Here is a 15495-nt window from a genome sequence, read left to right as displayed (position 1 = left end):
TAATTTTTCTTTGTTTTGCTCCCTCTCTCTTGTTCCCTTACTTGGAGCTTCATACTTGCTAGGCAGGTATTCTCCTATTTAAGCCATACATTCAGGCTTTTTTTCTTTGGTGATTGGTTTACATATTTTGCTTGTGCTGATGTTAGCATTCAGGGCCTCATGCTCTTTTTTTTTTTTTTTTTTGCTTTTTTACTAACAGCTAGTGTTCTACCACTTGAACCACAACTACACTTCTGGCTTTTTGTTAGTTAATTGGAGATAAAGTCTATGGATTTTCTTGCTCAGGCTAGTTTTGAACTTCAGTCCTCAGATCTTAGCCTCCTGAGTAGCTAAGATTACAAGCATGAGCCATTGGTGCATAGCTGTTCTAGTTTTTTTTTGAGACAAGATCTCCCTTTTTGTCCAGGCATGCCTAGATGATGATACTCTTAGTTTATTCTTCCTATTGTACATGGGATAACAAGTACATACCATCACACCCAGCTTTTCCTGTTGAGATATGGATCTTAAGAACTTTTTTGCCCAGGCTGGCCTAGAACCTTAATCCTCCAAATCCAATCTCCCATGTAACTGAGATGGCAAGCATGTGCCACCATACCTAGCTATTGGTTCAGATGATGTCCTGTGAACTTTTTCCCCTAGGCTGGCCTGGAATCTTGATGCTTCCAATTTCATTTCCCAAATAGCCAGGATTACAGGTGTACCATCAGTGCCCAACATTTTTTTTTTTTTTTTTTTTTGGTCGGTCGTGGGACTTGAACTCTGGGCTTGGGCGCTATCCCTCAGCTCTTCAGCTCAAGGTGAGCGCTCTACCTCTTGAACCACAATGCCACTTCCAGTTTTCTAGTGGTTTATTGGAGATAAGAGTCTCACGGACTTTCCTGTCCGGGCTGGCTTTGAACCGAGATCCTCAGATCTCAGCCTCCTGAGTAGCTAGGATTACAGGCCACTAGTGCCTGACCCAACATTTTTTTAAACAGCTTTATTGAGACATAATTAACATACATAAATGCACCTATTAAAGTGTATAATTTAAGATGTTTTTCATTTGAAATAATAATTTCTTTGTATAGTCTTCTATGAGAGCTAGTTAAATATTTTTCATTACTAAGGTTTACTGAGAGTTAGTTAAATATTTTTCATTACTGAAATTTACTGAGTACTAGTTAAATATTTTTTCGTTATTAAATATGACCAAGTCCAGACAAAGTTTGTGATTTTGAATTTTATTGAGGATTCTCTTTGGTCAGTACGTTAAGTATATTAAAAACACAAGTTAGAGAGATTTGTTTGGTTAATATTTAAGTGCTAGAGGAAAGACTGTTCTTTAAATATGTTACATTCAGATGCTTAAAACTTGAAATGTAATAAGCTTTGAAACTGTATTTTGTGATACTAATTTATTGTGTTTTATTAGGTCCTGGATGTTCAATTCCTGTGCCAGCTAACCAGTCTTTTTGGACTCGAGAAGAATATTCTCATTTAAAGCTCCCTAGAGCCTCTCATAAAGCTGTGGTCAATGGAAATATAATGTGGATTGTCGGAGGCTATATGTTCAACCACTCAGATTGCAACATGGTTTTAGCGTAAGTTGTTTGTAAGAAGCTTAGTTTTCCATTCTGAAAAATTTAAAGGGCAAACAAGCAAACTAAAAAGAAATGGTCAGTAGTTTCTACCACCTGAGAAAAATCGGTTAATATTTTGGTAGTCTTCCAAACCCTTTTTATATATGCTGAATTTTTGAAATTGAGACCCACAAAGAATTCATTGTTATGATAAGAATAATGATCTTTTTGAGATATTTTTTAGTATCTTTTGCTTTAGGTCCCAAAATAGGTTATGTAAATAGGGGATTGCTGTTCCTTTTAGTATAATTAATATTTTCAAATGCAAAAATTGTTTGAATGTATACTTTACTATTTTGCTTTTGTCTAATACTTTTCAGGTTTGAGCTTTGTTTGCATACTCTGCCACTTGTTTTGAAAGAATAATGTATATTATCATAGAGAAATTTAGCTATGAAGATTAATTTTTAGAAGAGATTTATTAACACTACTTAGGCTGATTTTGTGGTCTAGAATTTTTTCTAGGAATTTTCTATTATTGAAGATTGTAAAGCACCAATATCTATTCCTAAAAGGGTTCTGGAAATACGGCAGTGGGTATATTGTTTCTGAATTTCCCCCAAATATAGTCATTAAAGAACATAGAACAAGCTGGTTACTGGTGGCTTACACCTGTAATCCTAACTGCTCAGGAGGCTGAGACCTGAGGATCCTGGTTTGAAGCCAGCTAAGCAGACCAGACTGTGAGACTCTTCTCTTCACTTAACCAACAAAATCCCAGAAGTGGAAGCATAGCTCAAGTGATAGAGTATCAGCCTTGAGCAAAACAAGCAAGAGTATGAGGCCTTGAGTTCAAGCCCCAGTACAAAAACAATAAAAAAAACCGTCCAGAACAATTAGGATAGAAAAATGACAACACAGAAGCAACATCTGTAACAAAACTTGATCTGAAGGTATCTTCAGGAATAGATTGGGGCTGAACCATTGATAGCTGCAAGACTTGTATAATATGAGTGTCTGTGCAGTAGTGGGAGACCAATAAGTTCAGAATGGTTAGAGTGTATTCATTTAAAAGCTCAGAAAATCAATTTAAAAACAGTAGCTGACACTGAGAATTTGTGAATATTCTAGTACCAGGGGGAGCTAATGGATCTGTAGTAGGATTGGAAGGGTCTGGAGCAGTTAGTACATTATGTACTCACCAAATGAACCAGCCTGTTTCTTTGCCCGAGAAAGTTCCATACTGTGTGAAATGTTGGGAATATAATTCAAATTTCACAAGACAGGGACAATACAGACAAAGTAAAAGAAAGTTCAGGTAATAGTCAGCAGGGTACAGAGCTGAAGATCTCAACAAACAAGGAAGCTGCCATTTGTGGGAACACTGAACCATGGATACAGAAGAGTAAGATGTTTTAAGAGCTGTCTTACACCAAACTTGCCCTGTAAAAGCTGAGTGAGAAGCAAGTTCACTTTAAAATACCAATGCCAACTCTCATAGAAGGTTCTTATAAGCAAAAAAGAGGATAGAGGATAAAATTGTGATATATAGAAAATATTAAACTGATGAAAAATATTTCAGCATTCCAAAATAAGCTAAAACACAATATAGTGATACATAATGTGAAAGAAAATCTAATCAATTAGAAACATTCTGATGAGAGAATAGAAGTTAAGAATCTTTAACATTTCAGAAGTATAGGACACGAAAAATAAACATTAAGTACTACTTTGGAAATTAAATATTAGGAGTTATCATAAAGAAATGAAAGTTACTTATTTTTGAAAACACAGTTGAAAACTTTTTACTGTATTAAAACACACGAAGAAACGCTGAAAGGTAGAAAAAAGGCTACAGTCTGGCTAGGGTACAAACTGAACTGCCGATGAGTTCTGAGGGTTTTCTTTTTGCCTTGGGTACTTCAGACTTGCTGTTGAGGAAATGGGCAGTTTAGAAATGCTGACAGACGAAAGCCAAGAGCCCAAGGAAAGGGCTGGGATGTGTCTTAGTGGTAGAGTACCCGCTTAGTGTTCATGAGGTCCTAACGTTGATGCCTACTACCTCAAAGAAAAAAAAGAGGGAAAAAGAAAACCCAAGAAAACCCATTCTTTCTTTTTCCCTCTTCCTTTTTTTTTTTTTTTTTTTGGTCAGTATTGAAGTTTGAACTCAAGGGTTTGTGCTTCTAGGTGAACTCAAGGGTTTGGGCTTCCTAGGTGAATGCTCTACCAATCTGAGCCATACTTGTAGCCTGAAAGCTTTTAATAGTAATCTGTATTCCAGCTAAAAATGATGGAAATGTAGCCCCATCCTGCTCTGTGTGGAAAGCCTGGAAGTGCCAGGATCTAGTGAGATGCCCCAATCACCCTTCCCCTCCCCTGTGCTGAGTTGTATTAGAAGGCCATCGAGGAACCTTGGATTTTCATCTCCACCTAGCCATAAAAAGGCCTCCTTCACATTACTCCTAATGGTAATGACGCTAACTAGTCCTCTTTCCCCATTCCACTGGAATGGTTATCAGAGGAAACTTACTATAACAAAGTTTAAATAAGATCTAAATCTCATGACATAATATACACAGTGTTCAGATTTTAATAGAAAATAATTTGTCATGCCGAGAGCCAGGAAAATCTCAACTTGAATGAAAAAAGGCAATGAAGACACACTAACATGACATGTTAGAATTATCTTACAAGAATTTTTAAATAGCCATTATAAAACTGCTTCCATGATGCTGGGTGCTGGTGGCTTATGCCTGCAATCCTAGCTACTCAGGAGGCTGAGAACTAAGGATCGTTGTTCAAAGCCAGCCTGGGCAAGAAAGTCTGTGAGACTCTTAGCTTCAATTTGCCATCAGAAAACTAGAAGTGGTGCTGTGGCTCAAAGTGGTAGAGCATTAGCTTTGAGTAAAAAAGCTCAAGGGCAGTGCCCAAGCCCTGAGTTCAAGTCCCATAACTGCCCCCCCAAAAAAAGCTAAAATGAATAATTACATATGTTTGAAACAAATGTAGTAAATCTCACCCCAAAAATCGGAGATATAAGGAAAAATCAAACCAACAAACTTAAAACTGAAAAAACATAGCCAAGACAAAAATCCCAGTGAATTAGTCAAAGAAGAATGGGGTGGGGGTTGGGGGAAAACAGAAGAAAGTTAGTGGAAGTACAGATGGAACAATAGAAGTTCTCTTTTTTTTTTTTTCTTTTGGTCCTGGGCCTTGAACTTAAGAGTCTGGGTGCTATCCCTGAGTTGTTGTGCTCAAGGCTATATAGTACTTTACCACTTGAGCCACAGCTCCATTTCTGGCTTTTTTTTTTTTTTTAATTAGAGATAAGAGTTTCATGGACTTTCCAACCTGGCCTGGCCTTGAATTGTGATCCTCAGATCTCAGTCTCCTGAATATTATAGATATGAGCCACTGGCACTAGGCAGAACATAGAAATTTATTCAAGAAATTTAAATTAAATCTCAAAACTATATATTTAGCCATGAGTTGCCAGCGCCTGGCAAATCTTATTATTTTTCACAAAAAACTTGGATTAGGGAAGTGGCGCTGTGGTTCAAGTGGTAGAGCACTAGCCTTGATCTGAAGAGCTGAAAGACAGTGCCTAGGCCCAGAGTTCAGGCCCCATAACCAACAAAAAAAAAACCAAACTTGGATTAGTCTAGTAAACTCCTATAAAAAAGAAACATTTATTTAAGATGTAACAATAATTTTAATTTCCTTTTGGTTTCTTTTTTTCTATTCTATAAAATTTACAATTAAGGTATCATCTAGTATATTCATTTTTTGATTCTATTCTGTGTATATATGCATAGAATATATCTGGAGCTGTACTTACTGTTAATAATATTTCTGGATGATGGAACATAAAATAATTTTTAAAATGTTCAGCTCTTTTTTTACATTACTTGTATTCATAGTGAACACGTATGATTTTTATAATAGCAGTAGCATGATGACTTTTCTCAAAAGCCAAAGAAAGAAAGTATTTTAAGATACTGATTGTGATTATATAATAATGATATAATGATTCATTAGCATAAATTATAAAAATAGGAATATGTTATTTTCTTTTTGTCATTTATGTATTTCAGAGTTCTTTAAATATAATCATTGTGTACTTGAAATACTATATAGTGACATTCTTTCTTGAAAGTATGTGAACTACATAATTAAAAGGAAAGATTAGTAATTTTCTTAATTATCCTTTTTTTAAAGTCAGGTACTTTATTTATTTTTTATTTTTTATTTTATTTATTTATTTTTTTGGGTCCAGTCGTGAGGCCTGAACTCTGGGCCTGAGCACTGTCCCTCAGCTCTTCAGCTCAAGGCTAGCGCTCTACCACTTGAGCCACAGCCCCACTTCCGGCTTTTTTTCCTTTTGCTTATATGGTGCTGAGGAATTGAACCCAGGGCCTCAGGCATGCAAGGCAAGCACTCTACCACTGAGCCACCTTCCCAGCCCAAAGTCAGATACTTTAAAAAGACTTTACTAAAGACAGGTCTTTAATTTTTCTTAATTAAATGAGAGAAAGGTTATAAGAAATTAAATCTAAGTCTCTTTAGTATGATGTAAGCTTCAAGAGATTTAGACTTTGTATAGGTAAGGTTTTCTTTTTTTTTTTTTAATTTAATTTAATTTTATTTGTGAACATACTGTACAGAGGAGTTACAGTTACATGGGCAGGATAATGCGTACATTTCTTACCAAGCATTGCAGCCTCCTCCTTTGTTTACCCTTCACATCCCTTCCCAGCCTCCCCCCTCCCCCCCTAGGTAAGGTTTTCAAAAAGTATTAACTTCCAGTAGAGAAAGTAAAGCTATCACCCAAGCGTTAGAGCACAGCCTTGAGCAAAAATCATAAGGGACAGTGCCCACACACTGAGTTCAAGTCCCAGTACTGGCAGTAAACTTTTATTTCTTTCCAGGATTGTGTAGTCTAACTCTTCTTCCTGAGTTCCAACAGGCCCTAGGGCCCCAGGTGTCAGGTGTGTTTGCCAGATTGACAGGTACCTTCTTATACATGGTAGACTTAATGAGCATTTCTAAACAGTGTTATAACACAAGTAAAAGAGTGTAGGATGTTCTGTTTTGTCATGAGTGCAAATATGATCTGTTTGTTTTGTAGGTATGACCTTACCTCTAGGGAATGGCTTCCACTGAACCGTTCTGTGAACAATGTGGTTGTTAGATATGGTCATTCTTTGGCATTGTATAAGGTAAAAATCTCTCTACTCTGTACTAAGCAAGAAATTCAACTCTTCTAAATTACTTTATGCTGTGGAAAAGCTATTCAATATTAGTTATTAGTTGTTGGGGGGGAACTTTCTATTTAGTGGGATGAGGATATTTGATTGGCTAAGTTATAAGTGAAAACTGAAGTAACTTTTTTTTTTTTGGTGCCAGCCCTGGGGCTTGAACTCAGGGCCTGGGTACTGACCCTAAGTATCTTTTGCTCAAGGCTAGCACTCTACCTCTTCAGCCAGTGCTGCTTACAGCTTTATCTGTTTATGTGGTACTGAGGAATCAAACCCAGGGCTTCATGCATGCTAGGCAAGCACTGCCAATAAGCCATATTCCCAGCCTTGAAGTAAAAGAGTGTGTGTGTGTGTGTGTGTGTGTGTGTGTGTGTGTGTGTGTGTGTGTGTGTGTGTGTGTGTGTGTGTGTGTGTGTGTGTGTGTGTGTGTGTGTGTGTGTGTGTGTGTGTGTGTGTGTGTGTGTGTGTGTGTGTGTGTTCAGTCGTGGAGCTTGAACTCTGGCCTGGGTGCTGTCCCTCAGCTCTTCAGCTGAAGGCTAGCATTCTGCCACTTGAGCCACAGTGCCACTTCTGGTTTTCTGGAGATTAATTGGAGATAAGAGTTAATTGGAGATAAGAGTCTCACAGACTTTCCTGCCTGGGCTGGCTTTGAACCATGATCCTCAGATCTCAGCCTCCAGAGTAGCTAGGATTACAGGCGTGAGCCACCAGCACCTGGCTCTAAATTTTTTTTTGGGGGGGGGCGGGTCTGGTCGTGGGGTCTGAACTCTGGGCCTGGGCGCTGTCCCTCAGCTCTTCAGCTCAAGGCTAGCGCTCTACCACTTGTGGATCTAAATTTTTTAAATGTAAGATTTTATTGGATTCAAACTACTGAGTATTATGATGCCATATGGTTAAAAATACAGATTAAAAAGTGTCATAATTTACAGGTTTTATGCTCACTAGCAGGTTTAGCCAAGGATAGCCACATTATACTATAACTGAATAATCATGTTCATTTTCTTGTTTTTGTAGGTATGTTGTAGATGGAGCAATTTTATTTTTTCAAGTCATTTTATCCTGTAGTAGATCTCATATGAGGAAGTTCAGGAAAAGTGGCAAGGTTTTAGAAATGCAGAATGTGATTATATTTTATTCCTTTCTCTATTCTTGACCTCATATTTACTGAAAAGTGCATTTCACTAATATTTTTAAGCTAAGAATAATATCGGGGTTTAAATAAATCATCGTCTGTTCTTAGATTTGAATTTTTAATGGTTTCTAAAATCCTGTTTACATTTTCCCCTAGGATAAAATTTACATGTATGGAGGAAAAATTGACTCAACCGGAAATGTGACCAATGAGTTAAGAGTGTTTCATATCCATAATGAATCATGGGTATTGTTGACCCCTAAGGCAAAGGAGCAGTATGCAGTGGTTGGGCACTCAGCACACATTGTTACCCTCCAAAGTGGCCGAGTGGTCATGCTGGTCATCTTTGGCCACTGCCCACTCTATGGATATATAAGCAGTGTGCAAGAATATGACTTGGGTAGGTATATTTTTTTCCAGTAGATGTATTTTGCACATCAAATTTACATCTACCTTTATTATTAGGATAGTTTAATAAGACTCTAATCTTGATTCAATATTTTATTTTGAAATGCAGTTTTAACATTAATGTACTCGCAATGAAATTCAGATAATTGTTGCCCTTATGTAGTATGTATTTATTTTAATTAGGAAGAAGCCAAAAATGGTCCTAGAAGCTTTGAAAAGAAAGTAAATAAAAATAGTTCAAAAGAACACATAACCTGAAAAATTGGGAGGGTAGTCCTTTAGAAATTGGTTTAATGAAATTTGATTCCCAATTAGTGTATAATTTTTCATTACATCTGTGTGGTAGGAATATCATCCAAAATTAACATTTTGAGAAAACAGGTCTAAGAATTGCTTGTATACTGGTCACTAAACATGATAGGAAATTAATGTTTGGGGGAGAATCTGACTGTTAAGTTTAGTGAAATTCTTTTCTTACTTAGCAAGTTAGAACATTAGAATATTTAAGAGATCAGAATTTAGCATCATGACTGTTAAAAATTTTAGGAGTCTTTAATTAGTTGTTCTTTCTCTTTTCTTTTCTTTTCTTTTCTTTCTTTCTTTCTTTTTTTTTTTTTTTGAGACAGTACTTTGCTGTGTAGTGTAGGCAGATCTCAAACTTGGAATCCTGTCTCAGCCTTCCTAATGCTGGGATTACAGGTGTTTATTATGCTTAACAAGGTGGCTTCCTTTGTGTGTGTATATGAGTGGGCATGCATGTGCACGAATGTGCCTGCCTGCCAGTATGGGGGCTTGAAGTCAGGGCCTCAAGCTTTCCCTTGGCTTTTTCACTTATGTCTGGTTGGCATTCTACCACTCTACCTATTCCTCCATACTTTTTGCTGACTAATTGACCATGAGTCTTTCAGATTTATCTGCTTGGGCTGGTTTCAAACTGTGATTTTCAGATCTCATCGTGTAGAGTTTTATAGGTGTGAGCACCTGCTGCCCTGCTAAGGTGCCTTCTTTTAAAAATAAGAGTTTAGTTATTAGAGAACTTGCTTTTAACTGTTTTTTTTTTTTTTTGTCGGTCGTGGGGCCTGAACTCTGGGCCTGAGTGCTGTCCCTCAGCTCTTCAGCTCAAGGCGAGCGCTCTACCACTTGAGCTATAGCGCCACTTCCGGTTTTCTGGTGGTTTATTGGAGATAGGAGTCTCACGGTCTCTCCTGCCCGGGCTGGCTTTGAACCTCGATCCTCAGATCTCAGCCTCCTGAGTAGCTAGGATTACAGGTGTGAGCCACCAGCGCATGGCTTAACTGTTTTTTTTTTTTTCCTTTCCAGATAAAAACACATGGAATATATTACAGACCCAAGGTGCCCTTGTGCAAGGAGGCTATGGCCATAGCAGTGTTTATGATCCCAAAACCAAGGCCCTGTATGTTCATGGTGGCTACAAGGCTTTTAGTGCTAATAAATATCGGCTTGCAGACGACCTCTACAGATACGATGTGGACACCCGGATGTGGTATGTGCTTTTCTTGAGCTTTTACTTTATACTATGAATTCTATATAAGCAATTGGTGGGAAAATGTGTTCTGTTTTTGTTTTCAGGTCGGCAGATAATTCTATTTAGCATTGGAAACTAGAGAAGTTAAGAAGTAGCCATAAGATTTAAAAAATGATATATATTTTTGTTTGTTTGTTTGTTTGTGGGACTCGAACTCTGGGCCTGGGCTCTGTCCCTCAGCTCCAGCTCAAAGCGAGCTTTCTACCACTTGAGCCACAGCGCCACTTTTGGTTTTCTGGTGGTTAATTGGAGATAAGAGTCTCACTTTCCTGCCTATGCTGGCTTTGAACCATGATCCTCAGATCTTAGCCTCCTGAGTAGCTAGGATTATAGGCATGAGCCACTGGCACCCAGCTAGTATATTTTGTTGTTGCATTATTCTGGTAATTTTTATATAGAAGGATGATTAGAAAATGCTTGACATGGGGCTGGGAAGGTGGCTCAGTGATAGAGCGCTTGCCTTGCATGCATGAGGCCCTGGGTTCGATTCCTCAGCACCACATAAGCAGAAAAGAAAAGCCGGAAGTGGGGCTGTGGCTCAAGTGGTAGAGCGCTAGCCTTGAGCTGAAGAGCTGAGGGACAGAGCTCAGGCCCAGAGTTCAGGCCCCACGACCGGACCCAAAAAAAAAAAAAAGAAAAAGAAAATGCTTGACATTTTGTATTTTCAGTTTTCATATACTAAGTACTACTGTACAATTTTGTTCCTTCAGAATTTTAAGGAATAACGTACATAGCTGACATTTTTTAAAAAAAATATATTTTTGTTTCTTAGTTGTGTAAGAGTCAAAATTTGGGCCTTGCACATGGTAGACAAATGTAGTACCACTGAGCTATGCTCATATCAAGCTAGATTAATTTTTTTTTGGGGGGGTTTCTGGTCGTGGGGCATGAACTCTGGGCCTGGGCGCTGTCCCTCAGCTCTTCAGTTCAAGGCTAGAACTCTACCACTTGAGCCACAGCTCCACTTTCCAGCTTTTTTCTTTTTGTTTATGTGGTGCTGAGGAATTGAACCCAGGGCCTCAGGCATGCAAGGCAAGCGCTCTACCACTGAGCCACCTTCCTAGCCCTAGATTAATTTTTTTATGTGTGTGTACTGGTCCTGGGCTTGGGTGCTGTCCCTGAGCTTTTTTTTTTTTTTTTGGTTCCAGTCATGGGGCCTGAACTCTGGGCCTGGGCACTGTCCCTCAGCTCTTCAGCTCAAGGCTAGTGCTCTACCACTTTAGCCACAGCGCCACTTTCCAGCTTTTTTCTTTTTGCTTATGTGGTGCTGAGGAATCAAACCCAGGGCCTCATGCATGCAAGGCAAGCGCTCTACCACTGAGCCACCTTCCCAGCCCCTGTCCCTGAGCTTTTTTGCTCAAAGTTAGTGTTCTACTAGTTGAGCTACAGGTACACTTCTAGCTTTTTTGGAAGTTATTTGGAGATAAAAGGCTCACAGACTCCTACCTGGGATTGGATGTCTTGAACTGCAATTCTCAGAGCTCAACTTCCTGAGTAGCTTGGATTAGAGACATGAGGCACTAGTGTTCAGCTGATAGATTAATTTTTTAAAAAATCTTCCTTTGATAACCAGTGTCTTTTTTGGCATAAGTTACTGGCATCATCCCATAAAATCATCAGACAAGTTGTTCTCATTCCAATTTGGCAGAACTCTCCTCACTTTAAATATTACATTAATTTTAGCAAATGTAAATTTAAGTTGTGAAATAATGATATTAATATAAAGCAATACATTCTCCCTTTCTTTGGTATTTCCTCACATTTTTTGACATGATGCCATGAATATGATTTTACATTTTGTCTGCTAAAAAATTGTCATTATTGGTGACTGTGTAATACTTTGTTGTGTGGTCATACTAAGCCTGTGCAGTTGGAAATAACATTGTATGTAAACTTTTGTCTATATTTTATATCATTTTAACCAGAAACTGAAATTATGTAACCTTAGGGTGTAGGTGGTTTATAGGAAGAAAAGTCTGGAAGTTAAAAAGTGATTATGCTTGCATTAGCAGATTGAAAAGTATTCTTTAAGAACTAACCTTCTGTTTATTATTTTTAAATAAATGCAAAAGGACCATTCTTAAGGACAGCCGATTTTTCCGTTACTTGCACACAGCTGTAATAGTGAGTGGAACCATGCTTGTATTTGGAGGAAACACACACAATGACACATCTATGAGCCACGGAGCGAAATGCTTCTCTTCAGATTTCATGGCTTATGACATTGGTAAGTTGTCCAAAGCTGTTTTGGCTTCAGAGGAATGATTTGTAATTATAAGCAATATAAATGTTAATTTTTGAGGCTGACTTAAATTAACTGGTTTCTCCTTTGACACATGTACTTTACATAGTAGTGGTATGTAGTTGTAGCCATCAATATTGTGTCAAAGTGGATTAACATAGATTATCTGTATTTCATTTCATAGAAAACAGGCATCACATATTATCTTGGTGTGATAATATACTTGACCAGAAGATGGCAGGATTTATTCATTCATGAAAAGCAGATACCAAATGCTTTTTCTATAAATATCGAATATTCTTTTTAAAATAAATTTTTTACCATGATAAATGCATATAAAACTGTATAAAACTTAACATTTTAATCTTTTTACAAGTCAGTTGAATTAAAACTTGTAAAACTGAAGGTTTACCACAAAACCCATAATTTTCCATCTGAATTTTTCCATTACAGCTACTAAAGTTAGGGCAATTCAGTGTAGAGAAGGGGAGAAAAATTTGGAACCTGCATGTTTTACTCAAATAAGCTTTGTAAATAGGAAGTTTTGTTTGTTTGTTTTGCCAATCCTGGGGCTTGAACTCAGGGCCTGGGCACTGTTCCTGAGCTTTTTTTTTTTTTTTTGGCCAAGGCTAGCACCCTACCACTTGAGCCACAACACCACTTCTGGTTTCTTCTGTTTATGTGGTACTGAGGAATCAAACCCAGGGCTTCATGCATGTTAGAATGCACTCTACCACTAAGCCACATTCCCAGCCCCTAATATGAGATTTTCTAAAAATTAGAAACATTCTAGTGAGTTTGGGATATAGTTAAATGGTAGAGCTTGTCTAACACGTGTAAGACTCTGGGTTCAATCATACTTGGGTAGGTAAAGCAATAGGAAATTGGGGGATTTCATGGATCTAGATGATTCACTGGTTTGCATTGCTGTGTGATCTGTATTTCTTCTGTGCCATCTGCTTTGCTACTGCTGCTTTCTAGCTTAGGGCAATAGCATGACTAGCAAAGTTCTTTTTGATTATGAGTGGCAATCTGCTCTAAAATACGTTTTTCTTGCTCCTAGCCTGTGATCGGTGGTCAGTGCTTCCCAGACCTGATCTCCACCATGATGTTAATAGATTTGGCCATACAGCAGTCTTACACAACAGGTAAGTAGAAAAATGCTTACTCTTCTTGTATTTGAAATGAAGTAGAAATGAAGAAGAATTGGACTTCTGTATTATTTCCAAGGATTTTTTCATCTCATTAGTTTTTCACAGAACCACATAGATTTAAATTTCCTGATTTATGCTTAAAATATTTGGTGTAGATATGAATTACTTCAAATGCTTTATTGATAAGGTTATATTTTTGTCTTGGATTGGCCTTAAACTGAAATCTTCTTGCCTTTGCCTCCTGAGTCGATGGGATTATGAGCATGTACTACAATGTCTGGCTCATTTTCTGAGATAGTGGATTTAAAAAATATATTATTAAACATATTTTAGGTGTTTAAAATTTTGGTGTCAAAGTGATGTACAGAGGGGTTACAGTTACATAAGTAAGATAGTGAGTATATGTCTTGTCTAACTTGTTACTCCTCCCTCATTTTTCTCCCTCTTTCCCTCCCCCCACCCACCCCACCCTACCCCAAGATAGTGTTTCACTGACTTTTTGCCTAGTGATTTTGAACTACAGTCCTCCTATCTCTGCCTTACAAGTAGCTGCATATTTTAAGTGTTTCTTGCCAGGTCAACTGGACTGTGATTTTGAGAGTAATGAAAGGGAAAGTAAGAGTTGTAAGGCTCTGAGACTGTGGAAAAGGCAAGCATCCTTGAAGGCTTCTTCACTCTCCCAGAACCAGCAGGCAATTTCAAAATTGCTGAGAACACAACTCTACTGGAGGAATGAGCTTATGTGGTTTAAGCAACAAATTGGCTAGTTGAATCTAGCCTGCTTCATGTGAGATAGTGGGATTGAAAGTGAAACCTGGGGCCCAGCATGGTAGCTCACACCTGTAATTCTAGCTACTCAGGAGGCAGGAATATTACAAGGATCACATTTGGTGGTGAGCCCCTGAAAAGTTTATGAGACACCATCTTAACCAATTAACTGGGCATTTCTTTTATCCCAGCTATGAGAGAATAGGAGGATTACAGTCCATATCGGTCTGGGCATAAATTCAAGATCCTATCATCTGGATAACGAAAGCAACAAGAGTTGTGTGTGTAGCTTAAGTGATAAAGCACTTCCTTATGACCAGATCATGAGTTCAACCTCTACTACCAACCAGAAATCAAAAGAAACTTGGTATTCAGAGTTCATTTTCTTGGTTATTGAAATGTGCAGTTTTTAGCGATAGTATTGAATATGTAAAAAGCCACATAATCTTTATTTTTTAATTAGTCCTCTGTTGATTAGGGGAAAATGTAGGCATTACATGACTGAATCACTTAATCCTTATTGTAGATTACTATTGCAGAGTTTAAGATCTGGGACTTGGAAGAGAACCTTGAAATCATCTGCTCCAAACTCCCAGTTGATATAGGGATCCCCTTTACTCCTGTGCAGGGTTGGTAGAAATGCCTAGTAAGGACACACCTTTAAACCTGTCCAAAAATGGAAAATTCACTTGAGAAGGAAGCTCCTTACTTTTCCTTCAGATATTTAAATATAGTTTTGTTGGTGGTTTTTTTTTTTTTGTCGGCTGTAGGGCTTGAACTCTGGGCCTGGATGCTGTCCCTCAGCTCTTCAGCTCAAGGCGAGCACTCTACCACTTGAGCTACAGTGCCACTTCCAGTTTTCTAGTGGTTTATTGGAGATAGGAGTCTCACGGTCTTTCCTGCCCAGGCTGGCTTTGAACCACGATCCTCAGATCTCAGCCTCCTGAGTAGCTAGGATTACAGGCGTGAGCCACCAGCACCCGGCTTAATTATAATATTAACTCTTTTGTTTGCACAACCTCCAACCAATCCTTTCTTCAGCTTCTAATCTGGCATTGGTTTGGTAGGATTGAAGATAACCTAGTGAACAGTGTATAGAAGCACAGAGGCATCGTACATGTGCCCTAAACGCTCTATGGTACAAAGGATAATCACTTTTATAAATTTTGTTAGCCTTGTTAAGAATTTTGAGAATAACATTTTAAAATTTTTCCAGGAAGGTCGTAGCAGACTGATTAGCAAAGTAATTTTTTTCCTCAAGCTATTATTGCAGTTACTTTTGATTATATTTAGTTCTGTATATGTGGAGGCACTCATATCAGTGTTTCATTTAATATTTAGACAAAATTTTAAAAAATTTCCTTAATATATAATAGTTGCAAGTATTTTTCTCCTCAGTTCAATACATGGGACCCTGAGGTT

At 37.9% G+C, this 15495-nt stretch overlaps 1 protein-coding gene across 1 annotated transcript in view; it reads left to right on the top strand.

Moving 5' to 3' along the window:
* Positions 1–15495, top strand: part of Atrn (attractin) — a 102050-nt gene that overhangs the window by 44181 nt on the left and 42374 nt on the right. Inside the window, exons 6-11 of the mRNA XM_042694427.1 lie at positions 1418–1586; positions 6694–6784; positions 8112–8355; positions 9684–9867; positions 11982–12136; positions 13215–13299. Coding sequence (XP_042550361.1) covers positions 1418–1586; positions 6694–6784; positions 8112–8355; positions 9684–9867; positions 11982–12136; positions 13215–13299 — 928 coding nt within the window. The remainder of the gene's footprint in view (positions 1–1417; positions 1587–6693; positions 6785–8111; positions 8356–9683; positions 9868–11981; positions 12137–13214; positions 13300–15495) is intronic.

Source organism: Dipodomys spectabilis, unplaced genomic scaffold (genome assembly GCF_019054845.1).
Source record: "Dipodomys spectabilis isolate Male_0828 unplaced genomic scaffold, ASM1905484v1 ptg000175l, whole genome shotgun sequence".
Lineage (NCBI taxonomy): Eukaryota > Metazoa > Chordata > Mammalia > Rodentia > Heteromyidae > Dipodomys > Dipodomys spectabilis.
The sequence above is the reverse complement of the archived record's forward strand: the minus strand, read 5'-3'. Positions and strand labels throughout refer to the sequence as shown.